Source organism: Poromitra crassiceps, assembly GCF_964638095.1.
Source record: "Poromitra crassiceps genome assembly, chromosome: 2".
Lineage (NCBI taxonomy): Eukaryota > Metazoa > Chordata > Actinopteri > Beryciformes > Melamphaidae > Poromitra > Poromitra crassiceps.
The window spans coordinates 87,759,260-87,779,768 of NC_139624.1; the positions used below are offsets into that span (position 1 = coordinate 87,759,260).

Here is a 20,509-nt window from a genome sequence, read left to right on the forward strand (position 1 = left end):
CCATGGACAGCTGTATGTTGCCAGCTCCAGGACAGGTCATCCAGCATCCCTGAAGTATGTCATCAAGGAGCAGCCAGAGTGAGGCCGCGGAGCGGCCGAGCTGCTTATGCGAGCTGCAGGGCCAGCTCAGTGAGCTGCACGGCGTGCGAGGCCATGCAGCGGCCGAGCCTAGGAATCTTGCACCTACAGTAGGAATCTCGAGCCTAGGAATCGCGCGCGCATAGCGAGAGATGCAATACAATGTTTCCACATACAGTATGTGACTGGTATCGCCACTGAAATTAGGATTTGACAGCAGCACTCGAGCAACTGTGATTGAAGGGCCGATGGCGCACAATTGCTGAACTGTGATGTCACTCGGGCAGTTGTGATTTCATTAGTGATGTCACTCGAGCAACTAAATGTGCAGTTGAGCAATAGACCCTTTTCACGGTGACCATTCTGGCTCTCAAAGGCAGGATAAACACAGGTGTACCAATTTCCAACTTCTAGTCCATTTTGGTGTTTCAGTGCTGGGGCCCTAATTAGTGAGTTGGTTGCACCTGTGTTTATCCTGCCTTTTAGACACAAAATGGCAGCTGTGAAAAGAGTATATTGTGCGCTGCGCATGCCAATAGGGCAAGCGAGGCTGCGTAAGCGAGGCTGCATAAGCGAGGCTGCGTAAGCGCAGCGGCCGAGCTCTGTATGCGAGCGGGTAGTAATGCCGGGCGAGCCCGCGGGGCGGGCGACTTCCATAACCAGCCATCTCCAGAGTCTCCACCCTAGGAATCGAGTGTGCAAGATTTCTAGTTGACTAAAAGGGTTACATGCTGCCACTCCGACGTGCTGCCACTCCGACGTTCTGCCACTCCGAAATATCGGCACTCAGAAAGGGGGTCTATATTCCCCGTTTTTCACTAACCTCTCCCAGCCCCCACGCCAAACCTAACCTCCCCCCATGCCTAAACCTAACCTCCCCCAGACCCTAACCCAAAACCTAACCTCTCCCACCCCCACGCCTAAACCTAAGGTCGGCATTGCGGCTTCTAAGGTGAACGACCGCCAGTCCGAATAATGGAAGTTAACGTTCGGAGTGGCAGCATGTCGGAAAGGCAAAGGAACCCCGACTAAAAGGGGGTGATGGAGGGGGAGGGGGGGCAATTTTGAAATACAGGATGGCAGGGGCAGAGGGCTGAAATTTTGCATGGAGGTCAAGTGTGTGTGTATGTGTGTGTGTGTGTGTGTGTGTGTGTGTGTGTGTGTGTGTGTGTGTGTGTGTGTGTGTGTGTGTCTGTGTCTGTGTGTGTGTGTGTGTGTGTCTGTGCGTGCGTGGGTGCGTGCGTGCGTGCGTGTGTTCATGCAATTGGCTAAAAGGGGGCAGTGCGGGCCACTCTCCACTCTCGACCCAGCCAACCTCTTCAACTACCACACTATCTCCAACCTACCTTTCCTTTCCAAAACCCTTGAACGCATTGTCGCTGCCCAACTCCACTCCCATCTTCAGCCCAAGAACCTCTATGAACCCCTTCAGTCTGGCTTCCGCCCATTTCACAGCACCGAAACCGCCCTCACCTCAGCGCAGCCTTTGACACAGTGAGTCATTCCATCCTCCTCCAAAGGCTGCGCCAACTGGGTGTTGAGGGCACCGCACTGGACTGGCTCACCTCTTACCTCACAGACAGACAGTTCATCTCCCTCTCTGGTCACACCTCCACCACCTCCATCACGGAGGGGGTCACGCAGGGGGTCCCCCAAGGTTCAGTCCTTGGCCCCCTGCTCTTCATCTGTTACATACTCCCTCCTTAGTCACATCATCCACAAATTCAACCTAGACTTCCATTGATATGCCATACCAAGATCTACATCAGCACAAATCCATTCAGAACCCACCCCTCGCCCACATCGAAACCTGTATATCCGCAATAAAAACCTGGCTGATCCACAACTTCCTCAAACTTAACAGTGACAAAACTAAACTTCTTCTCATCGGCACCAAATCCACACTCAGCAAAACTGGACCCATCACACTCACCATCGACAACTCAACCATCACCACCTCCCCCCTGGCTCGTAACATTGGTTTCATCCTGGACCCCACCCTCTCATTCGATCCCCATGTCAGCTCCATCATCAAGACTTCATATTTCCATCTCCACAATATTGCTAAAATCAGACACTGCCTCTCCCCCCTGCTGCTGAATCCCTCATCCATGCCTTCATCTCCTCCCGCCTCAACTACTACAACCCCCTCAGAGTCAGAGTCAGTTTATTTACCATTTGCAGTCGGAACTACATTGGAATTGGGGTGCAAGAGCTTAAAACATAGACACAAATATGACAAGTTATGACAACATAACATAGCATATAAATAGACAGACAGTAAAAAGGTTTAAAAAGTAAGTAAGATAAAATAAGAGAATAAAACAATAAAATAATAAAAAGGAGACAGGTACATCTGTGGATAAAGGCCCGAGTCATCCAGCTCACTTATTAAAGTGCAGGAACAAACAAAGTGCACAGTCAGACATAAAGTGCACAGTAGTAAAGTGCCTAAGCAAGGATTAATTGCATGAGAAGACCAGTATAAGACATCTTATACAAAAGAAAATAACAGAAAAGAATAAAGGTCTAGGTGTGTCTAGGTGGTCTAGACAACAGAGATCTACCGTTTAGATTTGTGATCGTTCAAACTACGCACAGCACTCGGGTAAAAGCTTCTCGCGAAGCGAGTGGTGGAGCATTTAATGGAGCGGTAGCGTCTACCCAAAGGGAGTAACTCAAAAAGACTGGCGGCCGGGTGACCTGCAGGGTCCCTGATAATGCTGGAGGCCCGGGACAGAAGTCTGGAGCTATAGAGCTCTTCTAGAGCCGGCAGGTTGACACCAGTTATCTTGCGGGCAAGGCGCACTACTCTATTTAAGGATTTACGCTCCTTAACAGTAAGGTTACCAAACCATACAGTGAAGGAACTAGTGAGAATGCGCTCAATAATACAGCGATAAAAGTTGACAAGGATCTGGCTGTTGTGGGTGAACTCCTTAAGTCTTCTTAAGAAGAAAAGACGTTGCTGAGATTTTTTAACAATCGCTTTGGTATTTGAGTGCCAGCTAAGATCATCCGAGATAGTGACACCTAGAAATTTGATACTTTTTACCATCTCAACCTCTATACCATTGATTATTATAGGATGGTGAGGTGCCTTTTTACGGCGGAAGTCAATGACAAGCTCTTTTGTCTTGGAGGCATTGAGAATTAGGTTGTTGGCCTCGCTCCACCTGACAAGTTCTTCTACCTCAGATCTGTAGTTAGACTCGTCATTTGAGCTAATGAGCCCAATGACAGTCGTGTCATCCGCGTATTTAACTATGAGATTGTTGAGGTAGTGAGCGATACAGTCGTGGGTAAAAAGAGTAAACAAGAAGGAGCTAAGAATGCATCCTTGCGGTGAGCCAGTGCTCAGAACAAGTATATCAGACAGATTATTTCCCATCCTGACTCTTTGAGGCCTCAGGATTAAAAAGCTAAAAATCCATTCACAAAGAGCATCACACAGACCAAGATTTTGCAGTTTACGGATCAGAAGTGAGGGAATGATCGTATTAAAAGCAGAGCTATAGTCTATGAAAAGCATTCTGACATAAGCTCCACTTTTATCCAGGTGTTCATATACAGAGTTCAGAGCTATAGAAACTGCATCCTCAACTGATCTGTTTTCCCTATAAGCAAACTGCCAAGGATCAAGAGTAGAAGGAATCTGACATTTAATGTGGTCCAGCACCAAACGCTCCAGACATTTCATAAACACTGATGTTAGTGCAATGGGTCTGTAATCATTATGACATGTGACAGGAGATTTCTTTGGGACTGGAACTACAATGGACTCCTTGAAACTTTTTGGAACAATGCGACGCTGCAGTGACATATTAAAAATATCTGTCATCACAGGGGCAAGCTGCTCAGAGCAGGACCTGGCAACTCGGGGAGGAATGCCGTCCGGTCCAGCGGCCTTCCCCACCTTGGTCCTGGACAGAACCTTTCGAACCTCGTGTTCAGATACAGTTAGCCCAGTACAGTTAACCTCGTGTTCAAGTACAGTTAGCCCAGTACGGTTAACCTCGTGTTCAAGTACAGTTAGCTCAGTACGGTTAACCTCGTGTTCAAGTACAGTTAGCTCAGTACGGTTAACCTCGTGTTCAAGTACAGTTAGCTCAGTACAGTTAACCTCGTGTTCAAGTATATTTAGCCCAGTACAGTTAACCTCGTGTTCAAGTATATTTAGCCCAGTACAGTTAACCTCGTGTTCAAGTATATTTAGCCCAGTACAGTTAACCTCGCGTTCAGGTACAGTTAGCCCAGACAGGTCGCTGGGGTTCGAGGGCATAAAAACAGGTGACTCATTGTTCATGGCATCGAACCTCGAATAAAAGTTATTGAGCACATCAGGAAGTGAGGGGTCATCACAAGCTGCAGTAGCCAGGCTCCTGGGTTTGTATGAAGTAACGTTACTAAGACCCTTCCACATACGTCGTGGGTCGTTCTCTTTGAAATGACCCTCGATCAGTTCTCCATATGAGCGCTTTGCGGCTTTTATTGACCGCTCCAGCGAGTCATCCCTCCTCACGGGGATCACCTCCGGCTCCCTCCATAGACTCCAGATGGTTCAGAACTCAGCCACCCGCCTGCTCACTCATACCCGGTCCTGGGACCACATCACTCCTGTCCTCCCCCCTTCCACTGGCTCCCCATCAAAGAATGCATCAACTTCAAATTACTCCTCCTCACCTTCAAAGCCCTCCACAGCCTGCCCCCCCCCCCCTTATCTGACTGACCTCCTCCTCCCCCATCGCCCCACAACCCAAACCCTCTGATTCTCTCCCGCCATCTAAACTCAGACCGAGCATTCTCGAGAGCAGCACCCCGACTTTGGAACTCCCTCCCCCAGCCTGTCAGAGACTCACCCTCACTCTCCACTTTCAAATCCTGACTAAAAACCTACCTGTTCTCTCAAGCTTACAACCTCCCCTACCCTAACTACCTCCTCCACCCTTGCCACGCCCCTTTCCCCTTCCCTCTCTCCCCTGTCCCTCCCTCACGCTCCCTCCCTCCCATCTGTTTTCCATATATCCCTGATTAGACATGTTAATTATTTGTATCTGTTGCCTGTTGCTCATTTGTTACTTTTTCTATTGTTATTTGTATCTGTTATCTGTTGTTCAATTCTATTTTTCTTGTTTTCTGTGGACTCCTATTGTAAGTGTCTTTGGGTCATATTATTATTATTATTATTATTATTATTATTATTATTATTATTATTATTATTATTATTATTATTATTATTATTATTATTACATTTCGAAATGCTGGGTGGCAGAGTATAGGGGAAATTTCGTATTTCGTAAATTTGTATATGTGGTTGCAGCTATTGTGAATTTGCACTTGTTTAGATAATAATTGTGTCTAGTGCAGTTGTAAAGATATAGAATGTTGGGACAAAATATTCTGTCTGTCTGTCTGTCTGTCTGTCTGTCTGTCTGTCTGTCTGTCTGTCTGTCTGTCTGTCTGTCTGCCTGTCTGTCTGTCTGTCTGTCTGTCTGCCTGTCTGTCTGTCTGTCTGTCTGCCTGTTTGCCTGCCTGCCTGTCTGCCTGTCTGTCTGTCTGTCTGTCTGTACAACATTTATCTCCGCAGCGAGTTGGCCAATCAATCTAAAACTGCACATGGGTATTGACTGAGTATTGGCATAGGCAGGGACTGATGAAGCTGAATTTTTAATTTTCCCACATTTAAGTCATTTATGAACATGTATGCCTTTGCCATCCTAGGGGAAAAAATATTGCGTGCAGGACATGCCGTCGCCATCCTGGGGGCGTATGATAGACTATCATATTTATAGGTATTGCAGGTATTGGTCACATCTGCAGCCCATCAGGTAATCAGGGGAGCAACCGAGGTGAGTTTGGTAACACTTGATCAGGTAATCAAGGAGGCACCAAGTTATTCACCCAGTTTCCAAGCAGCATGGTGAGTCAGTGTGGACCAGAGGAGCGAGCAGACAACACCTCTCTCTGACCCACCAAGAGGCTGCTAAGAAGATCGTTGTTTTTCGCGTCTCCATTCTCACTGGGGAAAAGCTGGGTCCCACAAAGGTGATCAGAAAGACTACGTGTTCTCTCTTTGCTCTGCCCACAGGAGTCCTGTGGGTGCTCTCACTGTCCTGTGACAGGAGTGAGAGCACCCTTATTTGAGGAAAGGCTAAAACCCAGAGGCCCCAGATGGGTGGAATCTTCAGTTAACCTTTGACCCTTTACCCTGAAACAGTTATAAAAAATCTCCCCAATCTCCTCCTCTCAATCAATCTGAGACTGCACATTTGCTTAGGCAGGGACTGATAATTTCATTTTCCCAAATGTAAGCTGTTTTGGTGCACAGTGCACACATCCCCATAAGTCTGTATGTATGTGGCGCTCGCATCCCGGCTGGGGATGGACTAGTATTTAATATTTTTGGTATATTTTCATATCATACACTCCATGTTCTAAATGAAATCTCTTTTTATCAATAGCTCCACTGCTGTTACTTTGCATGTACTTCATCACAGACCGTACCTAATATGTTTCAATGTTGTTCATGCAAGCAAATATTTCTATAGGCTATTCCTGACCCAATTTGCCCACAGGGATCATTAAAGTTTATATTTTTATATAAATGAAACTGGTATTAATTAAGAAAAGTAAAGCAAAGTGGAGAAGTATGATATATTGATGGTACTTACTCAAAACTCCCTGAAAAAATAGGAGTCAATCACCCCTCCGTGACGCCCCCCCCCCCCCCCCCCCACACACACACACACGGGCTACTCTACCTATGATTTAAACACCAATAAAGTAATTTAAAAGCCAAGTGCTGTCAACACTACTGGTTGTTATAAAAGTTAATAGTTGATTCACGAGACTGTAACCTCAATAAAACCATTTAAAGGCTACATGTCAACACTAGCAATAGCTATAAAAGATAGCTATGCTATAATTAGAGTGAGTCATATGTGCTTCTCCAGTCTTCTTGTTTGATGTGATAAAGCTGGGTTATGACTTGGTGTAATTACACACAGCAATATTTCCAGGTATATTAAGATAATAAAGAGTGTGAATTTAGGGCAGCTGCTGTTTATAGACCCATTTGGGCAGGCGACAGACATATTTTTAATTTACATATTGGCACAATTGATGAGTTAGGCAGCCAATATTACACTAAACAAATGATAGGGATTTTATGCCCATCAATTCTGTTGGTTTAAGAAACGATGAGTCACTGGAAGCAATAGCAAGAAACCAAACAGCTGCATTTCAACTTTGTCAAAATCAAATACCCTGATGTTGCCAAGACGATAAATATAATGAACATTCATTACTGTATGTGTGACAACAAAGCAAGATGCATTTCAACCAACTCCTGAGCAAGCGGAGGTAGAAACGATTCGCGATTTGATGGTTGTCCGGGACAAGTTGATTTCTGGTTTCATATTACACATAAATTATGCAGGAAAGCACTTATGGTGTGGTGACTCAAGCATTATGAGTCTCTGTCTCTGTATACACAGTCTTGTCTACCTTGTGTCCTCCACTTTGTTTACAGTACATGTAGTGAGATTATGACAAACTGATGTCCCGGTGACATCAACTCAATTATGTTAACATTTTAATGAGATTATCAAAACCGATAAAATCATGACTAATCATCACCATTTTATTGTGTTTACTCTGATTCATTTGATTATATTATAGTCATTTCCAACCTTTCGCATGTCCAAAAGGCAAAATAAATAAATAAATAAATAAATAAATAAATGAATGAATGAATAAATAAATAAACAGGACTTCAGGACAAAATAGACAGATCTATATTCACCAATTTATTTTGACCATAATTAAACAAAGATACAAATATTTTCACTTGGTGCATTCATCAGATCATTATTAGTTAAATAATCATCTTTATTAATAGTTTATTGGCAGCAAAATCTCTATCTGGGATGAAAAACCCGAAAATGACCATGCCCTTTTGACACTACAGGCGAAAAGGATTTTTTCTTTCTTTAAAAATATAACCATGAATATGGTTTAATACAGTTTAATCTTCACATTAGGTGGCGCTATGACTATGCACTATCCGGATTGCACAGAATTTGGCACTGCATTCCATTAGGTCCATTCCCGGCAGCGCACTCCCCAAGTTTGAAGTAGATAAATCAAGATAAATCGTATTTTGTGTTGCCAGTAGGTGGCGCTATGACTCTGCGTGTGTCCGAAATTGGGCATCGCACTCTGTTGGGTTCCCAGCAGCGAACTCCCCAAGGTTGAAGTCGATCAGATTAACGGTTCTCAAGATAAACCACTTTTTGTGTTGCCAGTAGGTGGCGCCATGGCTATTGCACATGTCCAAAATTTGGCACCACACTCAGTCGGGTTCCTGGCAGCGCACTCCCCAAGTTTGAAGTCGTTCGGATGAACGGTTCTTGAGACAAACTGCTTTTTGAGTTGCAAGTAGGTGGCGCCATGACTATGCACATGTCCGGAATTGGGCACCACACTCCGTCGGGTTCCCGGCAGTGCACTCCCCCAGTTTGAAGTTGATTGGATGAACGGTTCTCGAGATAAAATGCTTTTTGTGTTGCCAGTGCGAGTTATGGCCCTTTAAAGTCTAAAACATTGGACATAGCACCCCCTATGTGTGTTTTTTCCCCCCCATGCCAGCTTCATGCCAGACCATTGTTTTGGCAAAGTTGGGAGACAATCGGAGCTACACACACACACACACGCACACGCACACGCACACGCACACGCACATGCACACAGTTTAATAGTGTGATACAAAAAATATTTATCTTGATGTGAAGATTAAACTGTTAGAAATTCATTAGGATATATTTAAATGGGGGACGGGGGGACGGTGATCCTATTCCTATAGTTTCAAAGGGCGTGGCCATTTTCGGGTTTTTCGTCTGGGATAGAGATTTTGGCACACATCCCATGTTGTTCGTTGGGATCATATTAGCCTATAAGAGTTGAGTTATTCTCTCCTAAATTAAGTGCATAAGCATACTTTCCTTATGAGCAAATGGGGATGTGAATAAGTTTGACTACAATGCACTTTCCTCTAACAACCACTTGGGTGCAGTGCTTTCTCAGCACATAGGCACTCTTATTTAACTGGGCCTTTTTGGTGTATCTGTCTTCAACCTAAAACATCCTTAGAAGGCCAAGTAAAGTGTTTCTGCGCTTGGCTCCCCGAGTCCCTGTCACATGACGTCAGAACTCCTGTCGGACAGACCAGTCTGAATCATCCATTAAAGATTCAACACCTCACCTGCATGCAGAAGAGGACACCGCTGTCATAAACCCAGCATGGTTAGCGGTCATGAGGATGTCTCATGTTTCAAGAATATCCTCACTGCCTTCCTCTGCAGTGCATGCTGAGATAGGCTCCAGCATCCAGTGACCCTGAATTGGAAGAAGGTGGTAAAGAAAATCAATGAATAAAAAATAAAAAATAAAAAATAAAAGTATACAATTCTGCAAAAATGGGCAGTCTAGAACAATGATTCTCAACCTTTCTCATATCAACAACCACTAATTTACTCCACATTAGGGCCACAGACCCCCATTTGATGAGATGTTGTCTCTCAGACCCACATCTGAGATTTTCTTTGGTCACATATGATTTTGTCCAGATTCCATGACTATCTGTATTGTAGGTAGAGAGATAACAGTGAAACTATGATCAAAACAGTCAATCTTCTACATTCTCTAATTGTACATTAAATAATGATGAAGTTTAACAGTTCATACGTTTGCTAGGGACCCCTGGAACACCCTTAAGGTCCCCTGCTGGTCCCCGGACCCCACGTTGAGAACCATTGGTCTATAGAGGTTTAAGAGACCTTCCACTTGGGTTCAGTCTCTGCCAGTAAGCATCCGCCCTGCCGAAGTGCCTTTAAGCAAGACATTGAATGCAGTGCTGTTCTTTAGCCTGACCTCTGACCTCAATGGAGCAGGGAAAGTGAAATATGAAGGAAAATCAACTTTATAGTAGCCTATACATTCAACAGACACATATCATTATTGAGCAGGTAGGTGCCTTGCTTGGGAAAACTTCGGTGAGGATGCAACTGTCAGAGTTTAGTAGTTTTTTATTGTTAATTAAACGTGCAAAGCAGGTTTGGTCGTTTCAGCACTGGACAGCTCCTTCCAGAAAGAGCCACCCTATCCCAAGGCTTCAGGCGCCCAGGCATGTGATTCTGTATGACGTCAACTGTTGACATTCATTCACTTTTTTAATGATAATGTTTGAATTCAAGCTTGGTTCCCTTTTTATGACTTGGGGTCTTTCATTGACGTGGAAGGAAAAGTACTATAGGAGGCTCTCCGAGGGGATGGGGCGATGACGCAGACCCCACCCCGCAGCAACGTGACAAGTGAAGAAGGCATGCCTTTTGGATTCATGAATAAAAAACCAAGGGAAGCAAGTGCACAGGACATAAAAACTTCTCCACAGACAAATGCCGTGTATGCGCTCCTTCCTCTCATGACTTATAGCGCGTAGAGACCCAGATCGCCGCATCCTAACCCGCAGGAGAGGCGTTGGACACTTGGAGGCGCTTCACTGAGGGAGAATAGAGGCAGAGGAGAGGATCGGGAGAGAGAGACAGAGATAGAGAGTTCCTATCTCACTCTCCCAGTCGACGTCTTCAGCGGAGCGCGTCCGGCATCTCGCTACTGGTAAGAGGAAACTCAGTGTTTTTTACGCAGGGTAAAAGTGTGGAGCTTTTGGGAGAAGCTAGCCAGCTGTGGCGCCTTCAGAGAAACTGCTAAAGGCCAACAGGCGTGAAGGGAAAGTTTTATTTCATCCTATATGGAAAACAATGTGATTTTAAACATCTAGCTGCCCAATGCATGAAATAGTTGTAGCCTTTACGTTTGACTCTCACTGATATAATGGCTCTGTGCATGAACCTAACGACGTTTTTTTTTCTCTTTTGCAGCAGGACAATGTCTAGTAAAGCGTCTTTAGCCTTACTCATCTATGGACTCATAATGCATTACAGCGTCAACTGCTCACCCGTGGGGCTTAGCTATCCTAACGTTGGGTATGTATCTTATCCATCGTCCAAGTTTCACTTTATTAGGTGTTGAGTTTTTTATTTTATTTTTTTGCATGCGATGAAGGACGAACTTGGCATTTTGCCCTCAGCAGGACGACGCGCTGCAGGCAATAAGGCTAGACTATTTCTGACATTAACCCAGGCCAGGTATTTGCCTCTCAGTTAGGCTACACCGGACCGGAGGCTATTGGATCAACTTATCATTGGATCCTGTGACAGCCAATCCATAGTCCTGCTTACACAGAAATATATGCTGGGGAACACATTCCCCAGGGAGCGGGGGAATGTAATTACTGGAGTGATGTGGCAACAGTGCTGAATCTATCATTTTACGCAGCCGCGCGTTCATCAGGCCAATTCCGTAGTTTGAAAATATTATAATAGGCTAAACTGTTTCGTGGCAAATTGAGGCCACACTTTGATAGCTGTTTTTAGAGGTGCGTTAAAGAAATTAATATCTCGATTCAAAACAAAAAGTAGCATTTCTGATGCATGTTTGTGATGATTGTAACGTTAATTGCTATTCTATTTCAGCTCTATACCATGACTTATCCATAATAACTCTCTTAACGAGCTTCTAATTAATTAATCATTTCGGTTAATGTGAGAATCTCATTTCAGCATAAATTTTGTTTATTTAGTTGCATTAGATTTGTCCTGTACAAAATATTTAATTAGCCAATTTACCGCCACTCATCAAACACACACAGATTGTCTCTATAAAAACACATAGCCTACCTATTACCATATCTAATTTTTTCAGACTTGACAGTGAGGTTTATGATGAGGATGGGAATTCCTTACCGCCCCTGGCATTTGACAGAGAGCAAATGGCTCTGAGGAGCTCTCCCTCTGAGGACGACGTCTACACTTTGTATTACCCACCAGACAAAAGGTGACTATCAATATCATTTTACAAAAACTTTTATCTCTCTTTGTCTCTCTCTCTCTTTGTCTGTCTCTCACACTCATTGGAGACATTCATGATGAACATGTCATTATTTCTGTTCATATATGTTGTATGTTTTGTGTATGTATCGTCGAAACGCATTTTGTCAGTAACCTTCCAATACAATAGAAACAGCAGATGCCTTCGCCATATTTAAGTTTTAATTGATTCCCAGGGGTGAATTTAATTAGGTTCAACCTGCTTTCATAAAATACAAAGGCTGAGAACAATAGGCATCTAAATGAGACAGAATGTATAGGTTATTTAAGAAAAAAGTGAGAGAATTTAGTGGAATCTGGCTGCAAAACGAAGCGCTGAAATTACACTGCAAAAATTTCCATCTTGGTGTCATTATTCTTAAAATCAGAATTTTCTTTAAACAATTGAGATATTCGGCCAATGGGAGCTTCATTTGTTTCGTGGATTGTGTAGTAGGCCTAAGTAATCTGTCAAAATCTTCAAACAAGGCAGAATGACAAATACTGGTTTAGAATGACGCTCAATTCAAGAAAATACAAATTGGCTTGCAGTGGATGCGAAATCATCTCAAACTACTGGCAGATATTTCACTTTCTTGTTGCTTTTCAGACCCAGTAGAATTGGTGGTTATTTTTTACAGTGATAGTTAGTTCAAATTGTTGCCTATGCGCTGGGTGTGTGGTGTTTTACTGTCTGGCTATCTATCATCCCAGAATGGAAAGGCATGCAGACGGCATGTTTAATAAAGCCTACAGGAAAGCGCTGGGTCAGTTATCAGCAAGGAAATATCTGCATTCTCTGATGGCAAAACGTGTAGGGTAAGAACATCTTCTTGGTTGTCATCTCTTCTTTTATGTCACTTATTTAATGTTTTCTGTCATGTGCGTTTTTGTCCCTTTTGACTTTAAATGATCATAATTCACCACTAGGCTGTAGCCTACTGTCTTGGTCCAAATATGGCTGGCTGCATCTGACGCCTATCGGCCATAAATTAGAGATCTTTATTATCAAGCTTAGAACCCCAGAGCACAAACGGGAATTTATTTCGGGAATTATTCTTTTCTTAGCCTGGCGTTGCGTCGTTAAGGTGCAGGGGGAAGAGCCCACACAGGCAAAAATTTATCCATATGAATAATTTATATGATTAAGTCCCAGTGGTTTCCCATGGAAGGCAAGGATGCAATTACTCTAGCCTGATTAGCAGGCCTATCACATTGCAGATCGAAAATATAGGCCTATTGCAAATCGCCCTATGGGTTAAAAGTTGAATACAAATTGAGAATATGTCTGTTTTTCCTAAATGTAGGCCTGTGTAAAGTTTATCTGCAGAAAGCCGATGAGAAATTAGCCCTCATTTGAATGTCCAGACTTTGCATAGCACTATGCTGCATTAACCTGCAATAAAATTAAACAAAACAGCCCTAATGTACACCACTACCTGTGTCCAGGCAGGCAGGGTCATGTGCAGGGTGGGAATTACACAGAGGCCATGGAGGCAATGGACTCTGTTGCCCCTCCCACTGGCCATGATGCCCTGAGATCCCTGAGGCCACCTTGGCAGTGTCCTGCTACCAGCCTGCTACTGTCAGTTGCTTCATCAGTGGTCTCATTTTAATGTAGCCTGCCCTATGCAAATGATATTATGTAATTGGCTCATTTTAACACACATTCCAGAAATGATGTCAATAGAGCAATTGCCTTTGTGCCCTGGCATGTGGCCTTGTGCCCTAAAAAAATAGCGATGCCGAAGGCCAAATGGCACCTAATGACGGAATTCCCACCCTGGTCATGTGGATGTATGGTTTAACCTCCTGGTATAGTGAATGCTGCCCCCTGTCTGTCTCTCTCGCAGTGGGGGCAACACGATGGAGGACGACTCGGAGCCTCTGTCCAAGCGGCACTCAGACGGGATCTTCACAGACAGCTACAGCCGCTACCGGAAGCAAATGGCAGTCAAGAAATACCTGGCAGCAGTCCTTGGGAAAAGGTATAGACAGAGATATAGAAGCAAAGGACGCCGGCTGGCATATTTGTAGCACCCCCCCCCTCCCTTCCTCACACCCTAAAAAAACACCAAACTTAAGTGTGTGCAGCCCTAATGAAGTCATTTTGAGATATCTGAACAATCAGTGGATCGCTTTTGTGTTCATAAACATGTATTTATGTATGAAGTAAGCCATTAAAATGGATATTTTGATAATAATATTGTTTTTTTTATTTTGTACTTCACCACTTGAGGACACACATCTACTTTGTGGACAATTTGTTTTTGTTCATTCCAAATATAGTCTATAGTCTATAGTATATATATATATATATATATATATATGTAAGGGATAATGTATTGTGAGTCGGTGATTACTGGCGAAATAATGACTGACAGGTGAATGATTGAGCCCGACGCGCAGCGGAGGGCTTAATCATTCACCTGAAGGTCATTATTTCCAGTAATCACTGGCTCACTATACATTATCCCGCTTAGAACACGGCCTACAACTAAATTATTTCAGTAATCTGACAAAAATAATTATTCAAATAGATTTTTTAATAGCGTTTTCAACGACAAAGCGGTTTCATTCATAATTGGCACACAAGACACCACAGCTGCAACTGGTTGGCCTAATTAGTAGTGTCTGCAGACAAAATGCTCTTACCAACTGATTAATCCAGGTGTGGCAGAGCAGCGGTCGGTTGTCGAGAAATAATGACCGGTGAATCTTGTTGATTGACCAATCAGAATCGAGTATTCAAGAGAGCCGTGTTCTAAATATATAAATATATATATATATATATATATATATATATATATATATATATATATATATATATATATATATATACTTATTTACTTATTTATTATTTTTAGACCTATTTATTGAGGGGAGAAAATTGTGTAACTACTGCTCCAATGACCCTGTCTTTTAAACATTTAGCGAACAGATATCAGATATGAATGTGAGGAAAATAAATAGTTTAAAAGACAATCAATGTATTGAATGCTGCTTTTTGGAAAGTGAAATTAAGAGTTTAGTTGTCTTTATTCACAACAGCCTTGAAGACATAGGTTTTCACCCAATCCTACAAGACATAGACATTGATGCCCTCCCGGACGGGGATGAGTTTGAGGCTTTTTTGGGAGACTTGCTGAAACAGTTCTCTCCCGAATTTCCGGTGAGTTTTCAGGGTCTTTCCAAAGGCCAAGGGCGTCTCATGCCCCCCCTCTCTTCTCACCTGTAACCTTTAACCCTGTGACCTTGCTCCAAACACTCCAACCCAATCTTCTTCCACCTCATTTGTGCTCCTGTCTTTCTAGAGTCTCACACAATTAACATTTTATTTCCACCTGCACAGCCTATACAGGGCATATAGGATGAATGTGGATGAGTGCAGATACTTTGCCTAGAGCGATATGTTATACATATCAATATTCATTCAAAATGGCCTAGATTTATCAGCATCCAGTTTGTGGATGTAAGGATGAAATTGTGATGATAAAAAGTATTTTAGTAGCTCTGGATAAGACCAGATATTAGCCCAGATGGCTATAAAACCTTTCAACATGCCAGTAACATGCCCATTTTTTAGAAGTCATACAAGGACTTTGATGGGATATCTTGCCAAAAATCCCATAACTGAGATGAGGACCAGAGTACTTTTGAGGTTTTTCTTGTCCTTTTTTTCTGCAGTGTTTACAGAATTGAGCTTACACCTTTGACTCGTGTAAAGTGCCAATCTTCTGTTTCTATCGAGTGCTTTTCATGTGTTTGGAAACTTCTCTAGAAAACCTCTTATGCTGCTGAAGGTTTTCCCATGTCTTTCTGTCCATATAATAAGTATCATCACCGACATGCAATCAGGCAAAAGAAAAGGAGAAAAAACCAACAAAAAAACAAATGATACTTGTTACATGGCAACTTATCCATCAGTTTGTTCTTTATGAAAAACATGTCAGGCAGTTTGAACTTTTGTGTTGAACCTTCTTGGTTTATTGTGCTTCCCTTTCTGTCATGTGAACCAATGTAAGATTACAGTAGATAGCATGATTAAAGTAATTGCACTAGCCACCGTTTGTGTGCAGACTTCTACAACGAGATGGCTTTGCTTGCTTTCTGACCACTACTACTGCATACGTATGTGTTTTCTGGATGTTGTTTTGTGTTATGTTCTCTTCCCTGGCATTGTTACACAAATTGTGTGTTGAAGATTAAGTCCTTCATTGAAGAATTCTCTGATGAATGTACTTTACTGTTGGCAAGAATCCTTCAGTCTAATGTCATGCTTTAATTTAGTATGTCATTCTTTAATTTATTTATTTATTTATTTTGCTCTGCTGCTTAACCAGCTGGAAGAAGATTTTTGTAACACACTAAATATATTGTATATTGTGATATGACAAAGCGGTCATTTGCATTATCTTTATTTGCACCATGGCACAAAGGCTACCACAATTGACAGAAGTTACCTGCTGAGCATTAGATTTAAAAGTACAGAAATACAGAGGGACAAAGGGACAAAGGCCAACCGAGTAAGAGAGATAACACAGAGAGAGAGGGAAAGAGACAGAGAGAGAGAGAGTTTGCAAAACAAACCTCGTAAGGTCAATCCAAGTTTCAGTAGTTGAGGTCATTCCTTCATTCCCAGTCCGACAACTTCCCGTCTGCACACTTCTCCCCAGCTGCAGAAGACTGTAGTGATGCATCAGACACTGTTACTTTGCACATACAGTGAGTTGAGCGTTAGTTCTCCAGCAGCAAGGTAAAGTGATTTGATCTGTGCCTGGCTGATGAGTCGTGTTTATGGTATCAATCTTTCTTTAATTTTGCATTCCCCTCTAGGCTTTGTGACGCAGGAAGCAGTTTGCGGCTGTGGTGCCTTGCTTCGACTTAAAAATCGCCATGAATCACAGATGGCTATTTAGTGGCCCTACAATGCTGCACATCATCAGCTTACATTCCACCCTTTTGCTGTTATTTTTGTGTTGCACAAACATTTGATAGGATCTTTAGGACCATCAAGCTTAGACTTCAAGCATTCTTGCTTGTGCTACTTTCCTTTGCTATTTGTCTTTAGAGCGCTAGACTTCGATTTTTGTGAAAGTTAAGAGGCAAAGATCATAATTTCCCACTCTCCATGAAACATACATGTATGTATCACTGAAAGCGCCAATAGCCTTACTAAACATGAAGATAATCTTCAAAAGATATATATTTAAATATATATATTTACTGTGTTGACAATGAATATTAGAGTACTATATGAATATTAGAGTACTATTACTAATGGTGATCCTCAGGGGTCAAGTATAAATGTTTAAAAAAAGTGTTGTAAGATTTGTATGAATAAATTTTTGTAAACAACAAAAATGTTTTCTAATCTTTGAAGCCAATGTCACCATATACTGCAAGTCTTTAAGTTAAAACACACTCAAGAGGATGATTAAATGAAAAACTATAGGAATAACAGCCGAAATTATTATATTCCTTCATTGATGGCAGACTTATAATGTATAAGAAGGGACAGATCAGAGGAACGAAGAGAAAATTCAGGATGTGGACATAAGAACAGTAAAGCTGAAGAAGCTGAAGAACTCATCAAACATATCACATATCAGATTGAACACAGCCTTTTAGGACTAATATTACAAAATCAATTCCAAAACACACACATGCACACACACAGCCTGGTAAAACTATCCTGATCACGTGAACTCACAATGGCTGAGTTTCCCAACAAAGAAGCTTCTTAAGAGTTAAGAAGCTTCTTAAGGAGTTAAGAAGGCTCCAAAGAAGTGTTTCCCAAACGCCTTCTTAACAGCCTTCTTAACACATCGCTAAAGAAGGCTCTTAAGAAGCATCTTAACTGGAGCTGTCCACCATCCATGTGAGAGGTCCTCTGCGGCCCACTAGATGGCACTCTGAGCCCACCAGTGGGCCACGACCCAGTGGTTGAGAAACACTGTTGTAGAATAACCTAATCGTGGTCATGTTAAACAAGAACTTCTTCTATTAAACATTATTTATTTCAGACATGGACTGCAGTTCAAATTGCTTTATATACACAGCATACAACAAAATTGCGAGAAACACTACAGAATTTAAGCAACCTTGGGTTCTGTGAAAGGTGCTATATAAATCCACAACATTCTTATTATAAAAGGAATCCATTCTGATTAGAGAAATATAGCCTACGGTAAAACATTTAAAACACAAGTAACCATACATACAGGGGAGATTTTCAAGTGTTCCCCAATTTTAAACACTAAAGGGTGCATGAAAGAAAGGAAAAAGGGAAAAACACAAGAGGAACAGTGGACACAAGTATCTCCTTTTGCCTGACGCGGCTGGATCTGCCAGTGTTTCGTCATTAAGAAGGTGTTAAGAATGCCCCAGACCCAACCGTCTTAACGAAAGATCATCTTAGCGCTAAAAAGCTTTTGGGAAACGCAGCCTTCTTAACGGAAGATCATTTTAGGCTAAGAAGCAATCGGGAAACCGTTGGCTTCTTACGGGAGCCTTAACACATTGACTGCCAGACGTTTTTTTTTGCTGTAGATAGCTTCTGCCAAGCCGTTTTTTGAGGATTATGGCTCATTTTATAAGAGCCGAGGATTCGTTTCAGCTTGGAGTTTGTGAACATACAATATCTCAAAAGTACTAATAGAATGTGTACTTTCTCTGTCTAAAAGAGTTAGTTTGTAGAGTTAGTAGTTATGTAAGCATTAGCAGTTGAATACAGCATGGTTTTAGCGTGAAAAAGAATATTCAGAGATAAACGGCTTTTTGTGAAATTGGATGGAACTGTCACTTTAACCATTCATTTTTGGCTCTCTCTCTCTCTCTCTCCCTCCCCCTCTCGCTCTCTCTCTCTCTCTCCCTCCCTCTCGCTCTCCCTCCCTCTCTCTCTCTCTCTCTCTCTCTCTCTCTCTCTCTCCCTCCCTCTCGAGTTGCTTCAACTCCGCCCTCCGTGGGCGGACAAGCTTGTCACCAGTCAGTGCTTTGCTGCTCTCCTGTGCCTGTCTGCACAGCCGCTGTTTGAGGAAGTCGGGATGGACTCACTCGTTTGGAGTTTTGGTTGAGAGAAGCTTTTGCGATTCTGGTCATATTTATGCTGCGTGTTTCAAAGTGTGTTCGTCCACCTGTAATCTATCACCCGATCATAGTAGATCGGCTGAATCTATTATGTAAATTTGCAATCCCGCATCGCCAGCAATCAGCGCGAAAAGGAGAATGGCTGGGCTGAGAATGGCTTGACAAGTTAAAAAAATGCTTTCCTTCCTCTAGCAAGGAGAGCACTGTTGCCACTTAGTGGGTCGGTGGAATGGGTTGTAAACGTTCGGTGGCTCCAATAATTATATAAGAGATGTAAAAGGCTTAGATGCACAACCCACCGTCAAAAAAAAAAAATCGATGCCAAAAACGTGTAAACACGTTGTTGGCAGGGAACAGCTGGATTCTGAAAACGTGTTCATACGTTGTTGGCAGTGAATGAGTTAAGAAGGGTCAAAGAAGCTTCTTAGCGCTAAGAAGCTTTTGGGAAACGTATGCCTTCGTAACGAAAGATCATCTTAGGCTAAGAAGCAATTGGGAAACGCGTTTGCTTCTTAAGGGGGCCTTAAGAAGGGTTAAAGAAGCTTCTTAGCGCTAAGAAGCTTTTGGGAAACCCAGCCATTATGTTTCGTTCTGCATCCCGCCCCCAGCGAAGTGCATGGACCAATCGACAACATAACTGGCCAATCACGGACGCCACTAGCAAAACAGTATGGCGGCTCCACAAAGCAATGAGCTGTAAAGTTAATGTTAAACACAGCCAGTGTGGTTATTGCAGAAATAAACTCAAAATTACAAAAGTACACTACACACTACTTACACTTTATTAATTAAACATGAACAAGACAAGTATACACCAGCGGAGTTTCTCAGTAGAAAATACGCTTTCACCGTTCTTCCAATTTGATTTGGGATTACATTTGGTGACGCTGATTGGTTAAAGGAGTTGTCTGTCAGGCAAGTACTCCTACCTACCCACTGAAACTGCTGGGGGCGGGCTGGAGGCCAGACTGATCGTGAGTTCACGTGATCAGTATGGTTTAGCATATAGCACACACACAGTCTAAAACACTATTCAGTGTGTGTTGAAATAAAGAATAAATGGTGGAGTGTCGCTAAATGTCTAGTGTGGATGGAAATTCAAAACCTATGAGATGTTACAAAGGGGAAAAAAGAAAGGGAAAAAACATTTAATAGAAAGAAATGGTATGCTGATGAAATGAAGACAGAGATCCAAGTCTCTGCTGCGTTTCAGTGACGCTTTGGCTGTGGATCAGTGACACCAGTTGGCTGAGTGTCTACCTCTCCTTGGAACCTGACATGGGAGGGATCACCAAACCAGCACCACCGCTGCCTCGCTGCACTTCACACCACTCCAGGACTTCTTCAGCCATCACCAA

The 20,509-nt window shown here is 42.7% G+C and overlaps 1 protein-coding gene across 1 annotated transcript; it reads left to right on the forward strand.

Annotated features, from left to right (window-relative positions):
• Window positions 1–11,020: 11,020 nt before the first annotated feature.
• adcyap1a (adenylate cyclase activating polypeptide 1a) lies at window positions 11,021–15,300 on the forward strand (the record flags this gene model as incomplete). Its single annotated transcript, XM_083663353.1, has 5 exons — window positions 11,021–11,120; window positions 11,899–12,030; window positions 12,777–12,881; window positions 13,916–14,050; window positions 15,114–15,300. Exons 1-5 carry the CDS (start codon window positions 11,023–11,025, stop codon window positions 15,298–15,300), a joined length of 657 nt encoding a protein of 218 aa, XP_083519479.1. The 5' UTR covers window positions 11,021–11,022.
• Between the last annotated feature and the right edge of the window lie 5,209 nt (window positions 15,301–20,509).